The sequence below is a fragment of the Brassica napus genome, chromosome A9, assembly GCF_020379485.1.
Source record: "Brassica napus cultivar Da-Ae chromosome A9, Da-Ae, whole genome shotgun sequence".
NCBI classification, from domain to species: domain Eukaryota; kingdom Viridiplantae; phylum Streptophyta; class Magnoliopsida; order Brassicales; family Brassicaceae; genus Brassica; species Brassica napus.
The window spans coordinates 41822396-41840884 of record NC_063442.1 but is presented as its reverse complement, the minus strand read 5'-3'; the positions used below and the strand labels follow the sequence as shown (position 1 = coordinate 41840884).

Sequence of the window (18489 nt, the reverse complement as noted above, 5' to 3'; positions counted from 1 at the left end):
GGAAATTAAAAAACTCCTCTATGAAAATCACGGTCTGATATTATATCTCTCTATACGACAACATTTTGAAGAAAACAAACAGGAATGATATATTATGGTTACAAATATATCACGTGAAAGGCGCGTGACGTTGGTTACTAGTAGTAGTTACAGTAGAAGAAGGACAACGTTGTCTCCTCGGCCTTCTTGTCATTTTACCCCAACCTGCAAAGCTTCTATCTTCAATCTCACCATTGTTGTTCCCCACATGTTGTTGAACCGAGGGATAATAAACCGGTTCAGGGATTGTAACGACCCGTCTCGGTCTACCTCTTGACCCGGTTTTCTTCCTCGCTAAACCGGCTGGAGTCCAGGAGCTTCCCGTTGCTGCTCTCATGAACCCATCGAACATGTGAATGTCTTCTGTCACTTCGTGTTTCGAAAGAGACACAAGTCCGGGGAGAATGTCTCTCTGGAAGTCTCGTCTTTGCTTTCCCTTTCTAGCGTTTCCTCTTCTTGGTCTTTGGCTCGTGATGACCACAGAGGTTTCCTCCAATACGAGGTCTTCAGGGACTAATGGCTTAGGCGTGTACTCTTCTTCTGTGGTCTCAGGTAGTTGCAGGGTCATTGACTCGAAGTAATCCATCTCTTCTATAGAAGGCGCTTGGTTCCTTGTGACAGAAGCTAGCTTTTGGTCCAGGTTCTCTACTGTTTCTGCAAACCAGTGAAGGATCATTGTTTCTGATGAAGCAACGACTTCAACCTCTCTGTCTAGGCAAGCTAAAGAGATGGCAACTATTGTTTCTGCTGCTGTTTTTTCAAACTCAGGCGGTTTCTCGAGAGTTTGGGACTCTTCTGGAGGTTTTTCTCCAGAGACATCGTCTTCTTCAATATCAGACTCGGGAACAGTTTCCAAATCTATCATGATTCTCTTTGAGCTCAGTCTTGAACTGGTGGGAACAGAGCAGTTCTCATCTTCTTCTTCTTCACTAACCGACATGTTCAAATCAATATCACACTTGTTACTAACCGAAACCTTTGTCCCTGTTTGTTCCTTCTCCATTTGCTGATCTTCATCCGAAAGTGGTTCACAAGGTTCGTTGATGTCTAGCATCATCCTAACGTTATGGACTTTATCTCTTTCTGCATTGCATTCATCTGTAGCAATGTTGAACTTCTCAGTCTCTACAGCATCATTACTGTTCAGATTCCATCTCCCATCAGCCACATCAGAGTTACAAGCAGACTTGGGTTTAACAAGCCATGGTAAAGTAGCTTCATCCTTTCTAACTTCAACAGCACAAGTGTTTGATGGAAGTGTCACATTCAAGTTCAAATCTCTAACAAACTTCACCTCCGGCCTGTGATCACTTCTTCCTCCGTCAGGATAACTATACCCACTCCCAGAGAATTTCGATTTCGACGAAGAAGAAGAACACTCATTGTAAACCATGTTGTGGTTGTTATATCTAGAGTTGCTTTCAAACTGTAATCTATCTCCCAGACACCCTTGTTTCTGCTCTGAAGCAACAACAACTCTCTGAGGGTTTTGCCAAGAGGAATGCATATGGAAAGCAGAAGCTGGAGTGTTAAATGGAGGATACAAGTGGCGTTGCGGTTGATGAGAAGCAACTTCATGGCTAGTGTTAGTATCAGTATCAGCTTCTAGGTCAATAAACGTCCTTTCTCTCCACAAGACTGCCTTGCTTGGAGGAGGACCAGAGTTAGGTAAACCCTTTCCTCTTTGTGAACTGTTCACAAACACTTGCATAGCCTGAGAGGATGACTCCAGTGGCTTAGATGGAGTAGCATACTTATGTGTGCCACTGTAATGATCTGCATTTACAACTTGGTGGATCATCTTACTAGTTCTTAAGGGCTGATGTTGTGGCCAGACTTTCCCAGGATCATGCTCCCTTACACTGCCCGAGTGGCCATAAGCAAACTCGTTTGTGTCTTGAGCCTTAAATGGTTCATTCAAATCAGCCAAGCCATTGGTTCTACTACTTGACCCATACCCAGTCTTCACATCTCCATTAGGAAGCTGACTAACTCTGTGATCTTTCAACTCCACAACTTCCTCAGTGTACTCATCAGCAGGAAGACAAAGATCTATCATCTTTCTCCTCATTTTCGTCGGTCTGACCTCCAACACCCCTTGACAATAGCTTCCTTTCATGGGAGAATGGCCATTATCCTCCACTACTGACATGGATGGTCTGTCGTAAACCGAGTTTGCCACAGGGAAACTAGGCATTTTCCATTTACGGAGATCATCATTAGTAGCTTGAGATGAGCATGATGCCTCGAATTCTTTGTTAAACTGTTTCCTTTTCAGTTCATCCATCATATCCCTTTGTATCCTGTATACTCTGTGAAGTTCCATAACCTGTAGTTTAATGATGAAAATGCACAACATATTAAATCAACCAAAACCTGAAAAGTCTAGAGAAAGTTAATCCACTACTAACTAGCTAACCTGAGCCTTAAAAACAGCTTCGTGTTCGAGCATTGTCCTTCTCACCACATCTTTGTCATTGTAGAATTGATCATTCGCAGAGGCTTTATTGTCAGCATAGAACAATGGCCATCTACAGCCGTTGGATTCGTTGTTGGGATCTCTCATAGAGTGATGATGTCCAGGGAATAAGCTTTCACAGTGAATCTTTGTTCCCATTACTACTCACACACAAAACAATTAAAAATAAACTTTTAGCATTGAAACATCCCCAAATCCAAATTCATCACAACAAGCATTAACCACCACATTTTCATCAGTAAAAACAAAAACTTTACAGCTCAATCAGATTAGCCTTTTTCAGACAGCAGCTCAAAAGTCAAAGCATATAGCAGAAGAAACAAGTGAAGATGAGACTTTTCAGACAAGGGTTTTGACTCGGTGATAACTAAAGGTCGTTGATAGATAGTTCTTACGCAGACGAGTCAATTATAGGATCTCGGAAACAAATAAAACAAAAATAACCAAGACAAAGAATCTGCAAAAAAAAAATATAAGGACATTGATTGTACTAAATTGAGAATTGAGCAGATTCTAAACTAAACATCTCCAAATCATCAGACAAAAGTAAAAAAAAAAAATAGTATTTTTTTTTATACCTCAAACGCACATCCTCTTATCGCCAACTCGTCTTCAGAAGATCAAAAAATGAAGACTTTACGAGGTTTCAACAAAGTGAAATTAGAAGGAAAATAAAAAAGGCTCTGAATCAAAAGGCAAAAGTAAGAAAATTTTGGAGTCTATATTCTCTGTGTATATAATGGTTATAGCGGAAAACACTATTAATGGAAGAAAAGAAAATAGATCATCGTCATCTTCGATCTACTGGGCCACTCTTTCTCTCTCTCCCTGTCTCACCAAACAAAAAAAAAAAAAAGAACTCTGCTTTGTTTTTCTTCTTCTTCTTCGTCTGCTTCTTTTGGTTGTGTTTATAGAGAAAAAAGGAAAGATCCCAAAAAACACATAAACAAACCAGACCTGAATTTTTTTGTCAACATCCCCCTCTTCTCTTCTCTTCCCTTCCCCTTTTTATTCTCTCTGCTTTTTCTTTCTCCTTTTTATTTTATTTTTCTATGTACTTTGTTTAAAATATGTAATAACTCTCGTCCTTTTTAAACATAATCTATCCATTTAAAGAAAAGAAAAAATGGGTTTATTGTGACATATGTCTAGAATAAGTGATCTAGTTGGTTTCGACTTTTGAAAACTGTATAAATCTTATATTTTTATGTATGTTGTATTTAAATGTTGTTTACCATATGGTATAATAAAATAGATAAATACTAAATTGTAAATCCAAAACGGACATGTCGTCATGGATAAATTTTCTAAATCCTTGGTCCATTAATTACGCAATCCTTCGTTTTTCTATTTTGTTGTTAGCGTCAATATTTTTCAAATATATGCTAATATAAAAAAGCTGTAATTAATACTATACTATTGACAGCAAACAAATCGTAGGTCCCACCTTAAAATCTGTACCTCTACTCGCGTTGGCTACTGTGGAATCAATTTTTGATTTATATACCAGAACTTTTATTAGATTATCAGAAGTTTTTTTTTTACCAAAAGAAGAAGTTTTATTGGTGATCGGAATTAATTTTTGATTATAAGACTTTGAAAGGGAGGCTGGATACTGATGGAATCCAGGAGCATCGCTCTGGAGTTTCAAAGAATTATAAGGGAATAAAGATTTGTTTATTTTATTTCTAGAGTAATATTGCAACGAATACCCATACATTAGTTTATATATTTACAGAATAGAGAAATCAAAATTATGTTGTTCTCACATATTGAATTTATTGCATAGATTCTTGTGTATTTTAACATATAGGAGTGTCATTGTATTTTTACTCCATTATTAGCTATTTTTATAATGTCATGTTATCTACTCAAAATTAAAACAAAGCTTTGATAAAGAAAACTCAAAATAAATACATAAATTATTCATAATATTTTTACAATTATATTTTGTTATCCATCTTAATTCTTAACTCATCATATACTAGTGATTAAGCAAAAACATGTTTTTAATCATGAGGCTCTTAGAGCATTAATTTCCATGGAATTCTCGAGTTTTCATAATTATTATATTAATATTTAAGAATTATTTAGCTATGTATTTAAATTTGAATTTTTGGACTACCTAAAAAGAGATACATGATTTACGGGTCCATTGGTGTTATCTTAGCCTTTTTAGTTTTTTTTTTACGAGAACATGTTTTTATATTTTCTCATTCTTTTCCTTTTTTATTATTTTATTTTTAAATTTCTTTTAGAAAATATACAACAAGAGGTGTATCTTAACTAAAAGGTCTTGTAATGTTGTTGCAGATAAATTAGCTAAACAGGATAGGATTACAAACTCAAGTTATGTTGTAAATTGGAAAAACGATTTGTAACATTTTCTAATGTTTGTTAGTAAGGTTGACGACAAAAAGAAAATCTTTAAAGATGGTTTTGGCATCAAAACTGGGTTTTTCTTAGTTCTACTAGATTTTTTAACCGCGCTACGCGCGGATAAGATATTATATGTATTTCTCAATTCTAAAAAAATATAATGTATAATATTGTATTACATTATTTAAAGAATATAAAATAAGACTACATAACATAAATATATTTTTTAAATTTTCTTTGTGGAAATCATTATGTTGTTTGATTGTTGTACTTGATTCACATATTTGCATAGTTATTTGTGATAGATGAATAACTATATTTTTATTATCAGTAAATAATATATATTTATTATATAATATAAGAAAAATAAAATTATATTCTTTTAAAACAGACTTGTCTGATGTAGGGACTCGGTTATAGACATATCATATTCAAATGAGACATTTTACAGTTATCAATCTTCTTAACAATCAAAAAACAAATCTGAATATCAAAACAATATCTCATACGATCTCTTTGTGGAATAACTGCTCTGAAGAAATTGAATTTATGCATCAAAAAGGACTGAAAATGGATGTGCATATGTGTTATCTAAGTCAGTTTTACAAAGTACTATTCATAATTCATATATCATTTATGTCCATCCTATTTTTTGTCCATATTTTCTTAAACATCTTGAAATAACTGATGCTAATTAATAATAAAATTTTGGCTGGCAAAAAAAGAGTCAAAATTGTCTAATTATTGCTTAATTTGTCTAACTGATATATATGTATTTCTCAATTCTAAAAAAATAATGTATAATATTGTATTACATTATTTAAAGAATATAAAATAAGACTACATAACATAAATATATTTTTTAAATTTTCTTTGTGGAAATCATTATGTTGTTTGATTGTAGTACTTGATTCACATATTTGCATAGATATTTGTGATAGATGAATAATTATATTTTTATTATCAGTAAATAATATATATTTATTATATAATATAAGAAAAATAAAATTATTTACTTTTTAAACAAAGTTGTCTCATGTTGGAGATTCGGTTATAGACATATAATATTCGAAGGAGACATTTTTACAGTTATCAATCTTCTTAACATTCAAGAAACAAATCTGAATATCAAAACAATATCTCATACGATCTTTTTGTGGAATAACTGCTCTGAAGAAATTGAATTTAGGCATCAAAAAGGATTGGAAATGATGTGCAGATGTGTTATCTAAGTCAGCTTTACAAAGTACTACTATTCATAGTTCATATATCATTTAATTCCATCCTTTCTTAAACATCTTGAAATAACTGATGCTAATTAATAATACACTTTTGGCTGGCAAAAAAAATTAAATTTGTCTAATTATCGTTTAAATATTTTATTAATATTGTCTAAGAAGCTTTCAATTGATATCATAGTTTAATTTTTATTAGTTTTTTTTGTTAATTTTAGGATTTTTTGTATTTAAGATTTTTTTCCATATTAAGCTTATATTTCTTTCACATAATATATATATATATGTCATAAAAATTACCATCAAATCAGTTTTACTTTTTTATTATTTTATTTTTAATGAAAATACACTTTTAAATAATTTAATTTAAAATAAAATTGTATATTAATTTGTTGTATTCTAACAATTTGATTGATTTAATTAATTTGCTTTGGTGGATAACTTAAAAAGTTTTCATATGAATCGGGGAAAGCAAGCTTATGTTGTTATATTATATTTATTTGTGTATATAGAATCTTGTGTATATAGAATCGGGGAAAGCAAGCTTATGTAAACGTACTTTTACAAAAGTCTTAACTTTGTCACGAAAACAAAAATCTATGTTTTTTCATATTTGTCAATGTTCTCACACTTTCAAAGAATATATTAGCTTAGTCACTTTCTTATTTTTTTTACAAAACAAAATATCGAAGTCTTGAAAGTTGAATCCATATTATTGTAAATGTACATAAGAGTTTGTGATTACATATTTAGTGATTCTTGTATATGTGTTCAAGAAAGTTTCAATGGCTTAGCGGTATATGCTCTATATTTATGTCATACTAACCCGGGTTCGATCCTGTCCTTTGCATTTTTTTTCATTTTTTACGAAAAAATAAATGAGATGACGTGGCAACTTCGGGCTCTCTGATTGGATGATTATATATGCTGATGTGGACACTCTAAGAGGGGTTTATATCTCCCTTTTAGTATAGTATAGATTACCCGGACAGATATTTATGTAGGTAATAATGATAAATTTTGAGTGACAAAATCATTACACTTTTACGATCGATGTGACCGAACCTCTTTTAAAAAGGGTAAATATATGCAAGACAGTATAAATTCCTTATAATTTTCTTCCTCACATACAAAAAAAATGAAATTCTTCAAAAATATCCTTCCAAAAAAAATCATTTGTGTTCGGTCAAAAAAAAACTAGGATAGCCTCTTGGGCTCTTGACTCTTGTGTCTGTGGCATGGCATCATTTTGTTCTGTCTCTGATGTCACAAACCCACATGGTTAATGAGATTGCATATTTTCTTCTGGTGATTTCTTAAAATTTAAACCATCTCGTTTAAAAGTTTTCGAATCCAAGAACAATACTAAACGCAAAAAAAAAAACAGGGATATAATAACATATGCTAGATCTGTCTGTTTAAGTTAAATGTATATAGTCAAACAAAAAAATTAACTATATATTTATGTAAAGAAAAGAAAAAAGTTAACTATATAATTTTTTCAACAAGTTAACTAGGTATTACTTCATGATATCAGTATAATTCTTCTATTATAGTTTTTTTTAAAATGTTCTTTAACTTTTTGCTATATCTTTTATTACTTTAAATCTTAAAAGCAGAATTAGAGAATTATGAAAGAATAAACGAATTTAAATAGCATGATAATTATTGGATTGTTTAAGATTCAACAACACGATACAACATCTACATATATAAAGTTACTAGATTTTTTTTTTTAAACTCTTAAAAATAATTCGAAGACTCAAATAATAGACCAAAGGCAATGTATTAGTATTTTATTTGTAAGATATATATATATAGTTATAGTGCTTTTATTGGGTTCAAGATAAGTTGGGAATAGACCTTAAAAGTGGTCCAAAGTATGCTTTCGGAAATGTCACTCTCATCAGAAAAATAAATTAAGATTTATTAGCTGAGTATTAGTCAAGGGTCCTATCATAGTTCTTCTGGTGTGTCCCACTAAATTGATCTCACTGAGAATCAAAGAGAAAACAAAATTCCATAAAAAAAAATATACATATATATATATACATGCAACTATGCAAGTACGCAACTGTCATTTTTCTTCAATATTTCTATTAAACTAAATTATATTTCCCGGTCAAAATAAATTTCTTACTATAAAGTCTTTGAATTAAATTTAAGTGAGAACATTGGTGAATCGAAATTTTTAAGGTGATATGAACCTTTATTTTTAAAATACAAAAATTATTCATAAAACATGATTTACAGAAATATGGTTGTTGAAACTTGAAAACTATAAAATCATATGTTACTTTATCGTTGGTCATTACGCATATCATTAATCGGAAAATATTTGATCACTGGAATATTAAAAAAAGAAGGTGTTTGAAAGGTAAATTATTTGCCACTCGTCTCCCACTAGCTCCTCTGCATTACCTTTTACAAAAAAAAAAAGCAAATTAGCTCAATATATTCAAAAGAGTGGGATATCATTGAATTGGGGGAAAATGGTAGTGATGGGGGGAAAAAAATTGAAGGGAAATAGAGTATGGAGTGCAAATAGGAGGTAAGTTGTGTGTAGAAAATACAAATATTCAAAAAAAAACTATTTTAAAATCCGCTCTCGTCTTTAACGTCAATTTTTAGTCCACATTATTTTATTAGACGCTGGTTAAATAATTTCTCAGTTACATAAAGATAGTCCCTTTCGAAAAGTTTGCATCAATTTTTGAAAAGCATCTAGAACGTAGACAAACCATGCTTGTCCACACAAAGCAATGACCTAAACAATTAATTATCCTATTATAGCCTGAAAAAGTAGATTCCAATAAAATCTATAGCTAATCGAGATCCGTAACAATTTGTTTTTTCTTCTTTTATTATAGGCCAAATATTTGAGAGAAAATCAAACATGAGTCAATCAAAATGGGTTGTGCAATTGATAGTTGATATACAAACTTTTTCACAAAAGCTTATATCAAGGGTAAACTGATTCAAGGTGATCCATCTCAGAATGTTATGCGAACCGTTAGTGTTCAGTAGAACAAAAATACGCAATTAAACTGGACATAAATAACAACTGTACATGTAGTCTTCTTTTTTTTTTGGTAAATCTTCTAGTGACCAATGTTCGAGTTTTCCAACAGTATTTTAGGATTATCGATGTGTTATATAAAACTAACAATAATCAATGTTTTTTACATATTCTTGTGGAATTAGTGTAAAATTTTAATTGATATGAAAATCTTTGTTTACAAACAACAACAAAAATAAATCCAATCTAAAAATCATCTTGAATGCTTTCCAATCCCATGAAATGTAGAGTGAGTTATTATTGTTTTATTGACTATGTAGATGATTATATAACAATTTTATTATTGATGGATTCTTGGTAAACTTCTTATCATACAATCCACATGATTCTGTGTGTTTCTTTCCCTGACTTTTTTTTTCCTTTTTTTTTTCTCACCGTAGTAAGATTGATGATAATAAGCCCATTGCCAAAATATACATTCGGCCTTTCACCAAGAAAAACATTTGCTTTTTTTAGCTTTCGATTTTTTGATAATGTTCGCATAGTTATATAGATACAAAATGTTCATACATAAACCAAAGAGACGTTTTTAGCGGAATAACCAGAGACGATGATGCATGGTGTAACTGGGGATTTATTTATGCTATATGCAACGTGAAATCATATTATATACAGTAAAAATTGTATAAATTAATAATATTGAGATTATAATATTTTATTAATTTATAAAAAAATATTTATTTCAAATTTTATATTTTGAATATTTTGTTTATAAAATATGAAATTATTTATTTTACCATTTATACATAAATTAAATTTTAAATATTTGAATTTTTTGTTTTAATATATTATTTAGTGTATATTTTTATGTTTCATATAATCTAAATGTGGTTTTCGATTAAATTTTACTAAATATTATCAAAATATATTAAAATATTAAGAAAAATAGAAGTATTTTCATTGTCAATATAAAACCAGCAATATAATGTTTAGTTTGTACTTATATAAAATGTATATATAGATAGATTATTAATTTATGATTTTATTGGAACCATCCATATATTTACAAAAAAAGATTTATTATTTTATCGATTTGTGTTCTATTTTGAACCGGTGCAACTCGAAACCTACAAAAATTATTAATTTATAATATTTATTATTTATCAAGTATTATTAATTTATATAATTTCTACTATATTAAGATTTTGTGTACTAAATATTCTTAACGACACAAGGTTTTGTCATGAAAAAAAACATATTTCGATAGTCTAAAATCTATACTATTAAACCAAAGTTCATTTTGATCATTTTAAAATAAACGTGATATTCATTTGGGTTCATTCTGTTTGAATTAGGTTAGTTCTGATTATTATATTTAGTTCTGATTATTATATGCCATCGTTTTCACTGGCTTGTGTACGGCTTATTCGTGATGCTATTATTTCGAAATTGAAAGGACCAATCACCGAATGTTGTCGACAAAGACGAGTGAAAAGTGGAAAAGATGCTCTCATTCTCTCAGTAACCATGAGGAAAGATAATTTCGATCACTTAAATATCAGATGATGTAATTAACGTGTAAGTACGTGGTTTTTGCCACATCACACATGTATTGAAGATTTGAGAGTGGGAGATGGAACCCTAGATTGTTAGTATGACTTGAAAAGACATGAACGGCGGATGCGTCAGTCTTTTAAAACTTCTCAACATGTGTGTTCGGTTACGAGCTGTGTTCAGAGTCGGTATAAAGAGCAAAATAACGTACAATTCTTTTTTTACGCAAACCGAAATGAAAAGCTTGAAGAGTATGGCTTCTACATGGTAGCAAACCTTAGGTTATATGCTTTTAATACAAATTCCGTTAATAATGAACATATAATAGCTTTTCTTATAGCGTATGCGTGTTGACAGAGAAGACTAGTTATAATTAATATCAAAAGTATTAGGATTAGATTAAATCTAGATTTACTAGAAGAAGTAATTAATAAAGTCTGATCTTTTTTTTTTTTTTTTTTGTGAAACATAATAAAGTCTGATCATGTAATCCAACGACGGTAGAAAAAGAGCTCTGTTATCTCTAAGGCTTTAAGCCCATCTCAATCTCTATAAAGGCCTTCGTTATAAAAGCCCAGAAGAAAGCGCGCCGCCACCCTCGAGCCTTCTTGATCGTAGTAACTAGTAACTAACTTGGATCCGTTTCGATTGTGTTGCAATTTGTTGAGGTTTCAACGTCAAAGACTAGGAAGCATGGTCATGTGAAATGTCGCTTTGTTGCTATTGACATCTTCACCAGCAAGAAGCTTCAAGATATTGTTCCTTCTTCTAACTATTGTGATGTTTGTTGTTGATAGCTTCTTTTTGGTTCGAGGAAGTCATCTGTTTTATGCACCTTCTATGTGACTGTTGTTTTGTGTTTACCCTACTTTGGAAAATTTGGAATTTGGAATTTAATACTTTTATTACTAATGTCTCATCGTCATCAACTTTTTTCCTGAGACGTTTCTTCTTATTGTTTGATTTTTTTGGCTCCTCAAATGTCAACCTCTCCCACCATGATTATTGTCTTTATGAGCGAAGTCGTGGCTCGTGCGTATAGTTAGAAACTTACGTAATGTATTGTATTGTGGTAAAATATAAGAAAAGATTAGTACCTCTACGACCTACGTGTGTCCCACATACTTCATAAGAATGTTTATAATAATATCTCTTGCTCTTCTAAAGTCAAATGTCTGTTCAAAAGTCATGTTGCTAGATTGCTTTATTTCCTTTACCTCACGTTTCCTCCTATTACAAACTACCCAAAAGTAAAGTGATTTACAAAATCATTTGCTTTCACATGATATTTTTTTTAAAGAAGTAATATGTAACCCATATTTGTATCGGCTAAAGTAATTAATTATAACTTATATAAGGTAATAATATTTCTAGTATATTATATACTTATCGCAGACATATCATATGATTAGTAGGCTTTTTTAACGACAGCCCATTAAGACCAGAATGGGCTATCAAAACAGAATGCCAGCTGTCATTTCAGAGTTCAGACAACGTGGAGTAGCTGTGGCCTTGTGCTTTGCCTCTTCACTCCAGGTTCATCGTACAATCCAATACCGACGCTTTTGTAAAAAAGGTGTAACCTAAACTCAAATCAAAAGATCAATTTGGTAACTGGTACAACTTCGAAACTTGTTCTTCATTTCTGCGCACTACTCAAATAAAGAAATCCATTTAATTAGTTTTAAATTAAAAAATGAATTTCACTTTACACAAGTAAAAAGAAAAGAGTAGAGAGAGAGAGGTAGCAAGAGAGAGAGAGATTGATTTACATATCTGCAGCGTGGACTTTTTTATACTGCGAGAAAACAAAAGTTTTAAACCTTTTTTTCTTCTGTCTGATTATTTTGGGGATCGATGTCGGAGAAGGAAGAACTCCCGTCGACATCTAAGTCCACCGGAGCTCCGTCACGACCGACTTTATCTCTTCCTCCACGGCCGTTTAGCGATATGTTCTTCAGCGCTGGCGTTGGATTCAGCCCTGGTCCGATGACGCTGGTCTCAAACATGTTCCCCGAGTCCGATGAGTTTAGGTCTTTCTCTCAGCTCCTCGCCGGCGCCATGGCTTCTCCCGCGGCTGCAGCTGCTGCATCAGCCGGGGCGGCTAGTGAAGAAGGGAATAATAGCTCGAGCGGTGGTGATGTTGACCCGAGATTCAAACAGAGCAGACCCACCGGTTTGATGATCTCGCAGTCACCGTCGATGTTCACCGTACCGCCAGGGCTAAGCCCGGCGATGCGGCTGGATTCGCCGAGCTTCTTGGGTCTTTTCTCTCCCCTTCAGGTTCAAGATTTCATCGACACAAATATTATTCTGTTTTTTTTGGGGGATTCTTAAAAAGTTTAAAAATCTATTTATGGAAACTGAAAGTTTAGGGCTTTCTTTATTAAGCTGTTTTTGTTTGTTTGCTTGGTTTTAGTTAGCAAATCTATGTAAATTCCATTTCCAACAGATCATAGACTTGTAATAACCATTTTGCTGGTAGATAGATAGAGAAAAAAAAACATTTTAATCAGATTATAAGTTTGAATTAAGGTTTTATTAGAGAAATTTGGGAAACTTTGTAACTCAACTGTATTAAAAGGTATGAACTTTCAGATAAGGAATCCAAATACTTATCAAGATTTTGACTTGCTCATAGGTTTTATTGATATAAATCTTCATCAAGATTTATTGTTGCCATATCTAAGAGATTCCTAGTCTTATTAGTAGGGTGATTTAGAATCTAACCATGTAACAATGTGCAGGGATCATATGGAATGACACATCAGCAAGCTCTAGCACAAGTCACAGCACAAGCAGTTCAAGCCAATGCTAATATGCAACCACAAACCGAGTACCCTCATTCCTCTCAGGCTCAACCATTTTCATCCTCAGCTCCGGATTCTTCACTACTAGCTCCAATAGAAACCTCAATTACAACCATCATTGAGCAGAGGTCACAGCAACAGCCTCTAAACGTTGACAAACCAGCTGATGATGGCTATAACTGGCGCAAATACGGACAAAAGCAAGTTAAAGGCAGCGAGTTTCCTAGAAGCTATTACAAGTGCACCAATCCAGGATGTCCTGTCAAGAAGAAGGTTGAGAGATCACTTGATGGACAAGTAACTGAAATCATCTACAAGGGCCAGCACAATCATGAGCCTCCTCAGAACACTAAGCGAGGCAACAACAACAGCAACAGCAACAAAGATAGTAATCTAAACGGGAGTTTGGTTAATAACAATAAGAGTAAGAGGGAGCAACATGAAGCAGCAAGTCAAGCTACTACTACAGAGCAAATGTCTGAGGCTAGTGACAGCGAAGAAGTTGGTAATGGAGAAAGTGGTGTCAGAGAGAGAGCTGAAGACGAGCCTGACGCCAAGAAAGTTCGAGTTTCGGAACCAGCTGCTGCTGTTTCTACGTCACATAGAACTGTGACAGAGCCTAAGATCATCGTCCAAACGACAAGTGAAGTTGATCTCTTAGATGATGGATATAGGTGGCGCAAGTATGGACAGAAAGTGGTCAAAGGGAATCCTTATCCGAGGTAATAACAAGAAAACATTAGTTTTATTTCTTTAAAACATTCTTGTTAATGTTCTCTTTTTGATCCTTAGGAGTTACTACAAGTGCACAACACAAGGATGTGGAGTGAGGAAACATGTAGAGAGAGCAGCAGCAGATCCAAAAGCTGTAGTGACAACATATGAAGGTAAACATAACCATGACCTTCCTGCATCTAAATCAAGTAGCCATGCTACTGCAGCAGCAGCACAGTTAAGGCCAGAGAATCGACATGGCGGTTCGGCTAATCAGCAGCCTGTTGCGCGTCTAAGGCTTAAAGAAGAGCATATAATTTAAGAGATGAGAACTCTGATCTTTTTTTTTCATGAAAAAGCTTGCAACCTTGATGGAATCAGTTGAGCAGGTCTCTTTCTGTTTACACTTGTCTGAGAAAATCTAAGCAGTTTACAGGAAAAAAGAGAGTAAAACTTAAAAAGCTTTTTAGGTTTTTTTTCAGATTTTCTGTAAGTGAATTCTTTTGTACATGAGGAAGCTTTTGTGTTATTGTAGTTGCATAGGTTATACAATTTGTGGATGAAATTTATCTGTTGTAACAACTAAACTGTTGTGTGTTTTTCTTTTGTTTATTATATTTACATTATTATTGATCTACTTGCTTTGGTTTGTATCTCAGTCATTGCTTGAATGAAATTTACAAAGCAGTCTCATTGTTATTTTTCATGGGTTTTGAATAATGGAGTAGAAACTTGTGACGTCTGTACAAATGAATATTTTTCATAACATACTTCAGAGCAAATCTTGTTTCTAAGGTTTCCAAAAAAAAAAAGACATTGATTTGTACTTAATGTCTTTTTAATACAAATATGTGAAAGGTTCTTTGTTTTGCTTTTGTCTCTTTAGATGTGGAAACTCATCATTGTTTGTTAGTTAAAAGCGTTGGGATCTGTCCGTGATTCACGAAATCAATCTTGTTCAGCCTGACACAACACAGTACTTGCTCTGGAAGTTCCTCTGGTGATTGAGCCTGTGTGAGAAAAAAAGAACAAAAATGTTTACTTGAGCAACACTCCAAATCAAAAAGACCTAGAGATTATTTCAAAGTACCTGAATAGTTAAACCAAGATCAAGAACTCCATTCTTGATCCTATCCCTGAAAGATTCGAGTCCTTTCCTCGAAATATAACTGAACCTGTGAATGTCCAAATCGATCTCAAAGTAGTTTGGTCCCTGTATCCAAATGATCAACACATAACATTATTACAAAGTTTTAGCAACGAACTCTCAAAAAATAGCTAAGATATGTAATCTAACCTGAAAGAAATCATGTTGGGGACGAGAAAGAACAGGTCTATCATTGTAAGCTGTGATAAGTTTTCTCTCAGTAGAACTTAGCAGAAGATCCTCAGGATTCACCAATCCGGCCATGATCTTCAACCTCTCTCTGAATGGCACTGTTGATTCTCTTGTGAATCCTTTCACTTTCTCCATCTCATCATCCATAAATCTCTTGATGGTTTCTTGAAAGTGAGATGAGATCTCTTGGTGATAACTCTCATTCAGTTTGAAGTATAAGACTAAGCTAAGTCCTTCACCATCATAGTCACCAAACATAGAGGTTTGATACATTGGAAGCTGAATGTTCACAATCAAGAGACTGGGGACATAACACTCTTGTGATGACACCGGTTTCAAATTAGGGAGCTCAATGTGCTGAGCAATGTGGCTTATCTTCTTAGGACACGCGAAAAGATCGACTCCAATTGGTGTGTAAGGACTACAGTTTGGTGCTGGACTCTTTTGTTTGTCTCTGAAAATGATGTAAACAAAATATAATTACAATAGAAGCTATGTAAATTAATACTTGGCAAATTAATAGATTTATTTTGTTATTTTATTAATATCAATATTCTAAAATAGAAAAATTCTAAAACGATTTTTCTTTTTGTAAATTAATAACTCCATAAGTTAATAAAATATCATAGTCATAACATTATTAATTTGTAGAGTTTTTTTTACTGTAAATTGATCAAACAAAACTGTTTGTCTACTTTCTTAAACTGAACTTTGAATCCTAACCTGAAGAAGCTCAGTCCACGGAGCTTGAAACTCGATGGAGAAAGTTCTAACCAGCTTCCTTGGTTGGTCAGTTTCTCTCCCAAAGAACGTTGAATCACAGAACCAGCTTTTGGTCGGTCTGATGAAAAGTTTTAAAGACATAAATAATCATGAGAAAGAAAACTTAAAAAAAAGGATGGAAACTCTAGAGATAATTTGATCATTTTTCTTACATAATTCAGATGATGTTGATTTTCTATCAATAGATGTTCTTCGAACCGAAACCATAACAACTTTCGATGATCTCTTATTGTGATCTTGATGTTCTTGACAAGTGGTAGTCTTGATGGTTTCTTGGTGAGATTCATCAGCAATTTGGTTTCTCTTTATGCTGACTTCATTCTTGCTTGAGTATGTCTCAGCTTTGTTCCCATCTATTTTGAGGTAACTCTCGTAGAACTCTTCATACTGAATCACTTGTCCCATCGCAGAAGGGTTTGCATCTGCAAGAAAGATACATGTTACCATCTTCATTCACAAACCAATGTCTCAAGCTTTGATGTTTTACCTTCAAAAACACTACAGTTTGATCCATCATCAGACTCAGAGTCAATGTAACTAAAGGAATCATACCAAGCTTCCTCATGTGACACTCCTGGAAATAGAATCAGATTCAATAAAACATATTCAAGATCTTTGAGATTTTTTTTTTAAATGATGTTCTTACGGTTTCCATCAAATTGGCAGTTCCATTGAAGCTGAGTTAAATGGAAATTAGCATTGGTCATCTCAGCTCTCTTACACATCATCTTGGCTGCACCTTTTTCAAAATCAAGATGAACAAAATCCCTGACGCTAGCATTGCTCATGCGTTTCATGGGAACATCAGGCATTGAAGCCGAGATTTTGGACCGGCTTTTGCCATGTCTGCCACCATGTTTATGCTTCTTCTGATGAAGCTTGTTGCTGATTTTTCTCTGTGAAGAAACGCAGCCACCCATCTTTTTTTTTTTGCTTTGGAGGGTTTCTAATACATTCACCGGCTAATAATAGCTCAAAGAAATCAAATTCTTTTTGAGGAATCTGAATCAAGACATGAAAAGAAATAAATGATAAGACTATCACACACCAAATATGTATATATGTTCTTGTCCGAAATTAAAAAAAAAAAACAAATGCAAGAGAGAATCTAGTACCTTTTAAAAAAAAAGTCTTTTCAGAGAGGTCACCTGTAAGAGCTTATGTATACATAAGAGAGTGCATCAACATTCATAACAATGGGATGTTGATTCATGTATATCTTCAAGACCTTCATCAAAGAGAAAAAACACAAAATCAAACCCTAAGAATGCAGCATTTGAGATTTGAAACGTGAAACACAAGAAAATCTTGAATACAATATCATTTCTTAGGAGAGACCCAGTAAAAAGAATGAACCAATAATGTTTAAAAATGTAAAAATTATGTTTGAAATCAAGGAAAACAAACCAGGAGAAGAATGAGAAGAAGAGAGGAAGAAGAGGATCTTTGGAAAATCCTCTGTTCTGTTCTCTTCGTCTTTCTTTCCTCTGCCTATCGACTCTCTTTTTTGTTTCTCTGTCTTTTCGTGTTCAATAAAAAGTAAAAATTTAATCTCGTTAAATAAATAGGAGAGAGATCTTGACACCACTGATTCTTAAGTAACCCGTTTTCTTCGGATCCTTCCCAAGTCTTGTTCCTCGTTTCAATCTCTATCTGCTTTTTAATTATTTTTTTTTTGTATTTCTTGTACATTTTAATGATATTTTTATTACAGAGAAAGTGAGTCTGTTTTAGGGGTTGACCCCATGATCTTCGCGCGCGGGTAAGAAGCAACCGTTTTTAATTACAGAAGTCTTGAGTTATTTTACAGCATGTGTCTCCATTTAAGGAAAATTTCTTAACCTCGTTTAATATTTTTTGTCTTCTTTCTCATCGATGTCAACAAAACATCCACATCCATCTACACATTTTTTTTTTTTAATTTTCAAGTTTGGTTATTCTGGACGAGAAGACTGGAAAATGGTAAGAGGAATAAATTGTATAAAGGCGAAAATATATTCGTATTCTAGTTCATCAATGTGGAGTGTGGAAGTTTACAGCAAGGCGTATAAGCTATTACATATGCAGTTGTTGATAGAAAATGTCTAATCAAGATCGTCGAGACATTTGAAATAGCATAGTTTCAAAAGAGATTCGTA

General features: G+C 33.0%; 3 protein-coding genes across 4 annotated transcripts; 1 reads left to right on the top strand and 2 right to left on the bottom strand.

Annotated features, from left to right (window-relative positions):
- Position 1: 1 nt before the first annotated feature.
- Positions 2-3590, bottom strand: LOC106369116. The gene is made up of 3 exons (XM_048741754.1): positions 3097-3590; positions 2459-2658; positions 2-2368 (listed from the first exon to the last, which is right to left on the bottom strand). Exons 2-3 carry the CDS (start codon positions 2654-2656, stop codon positions 110-112), a joined length of 2457 nt encoding a protein of 818 aa, XP_048597711.1. The 5' UTR covers positions 2657-2658; positions 3097-3590; the 3' UTR covers positions 2-109.
- An 8698-nt stretch (positions 3591-12288) lies between these two features.
- LOC106369119 (probable WRKY transcription factor 4) lies at positions 12289-14866 on the top strand. The gene is made up of 3 exons (XM_013809221.3): positions 12289-12988; positions 13453-14237; positions 14308-14866. Exons 1-3 carry the CDS (start codon positions 12563-12565, stop codon positions 14549-14551), a joined length of 1455 nt encoding a protein of 484 aa, XP_013664675.1. The 5' UTR covers positions 12289-12562; the 3' UTR covers positions 14552-14866.
- A 105-nt stretch (positions 14867-14971) lies between these two features.
- Positions 14972-17888, bottom strand: BNAA09G45930D. 2 transcript variants are annotated; one of them, XM_013809220.3, is made up of 9 exons: positions 17759-17888; positions 17467-17579; positions 16998-17353; positions 16839-16925; positions 16504-16773; positions 16292-16409; positions 15527-16022; positions 15320-15442; positions 14972-15239 (listed from the first exon to the last, which is right to left on the bottom strand). In XM_013809220.3, exons 3-9 carry the CDS (start codon positions 17269-17271, stop codon positions 15129-15131), a joined length of 1479 nt encoding a protein of 492 aa, XP_013664674.1. In that variant the 5' UTR covers positions 17272-17353; positions 17467-17579; positions 17759-17888; the 3' UTR covers positions 14972-15128. The 2 variants fall into 2 exon arrangements, with proteins under 2 accessions (XP_013664674.1, XP_022547191.1); XM_022691470.2 differs by having other exon boundaries at positions 17500-17579.
- Positions 17889-18489: the final 601 nt, after the last annotated feature.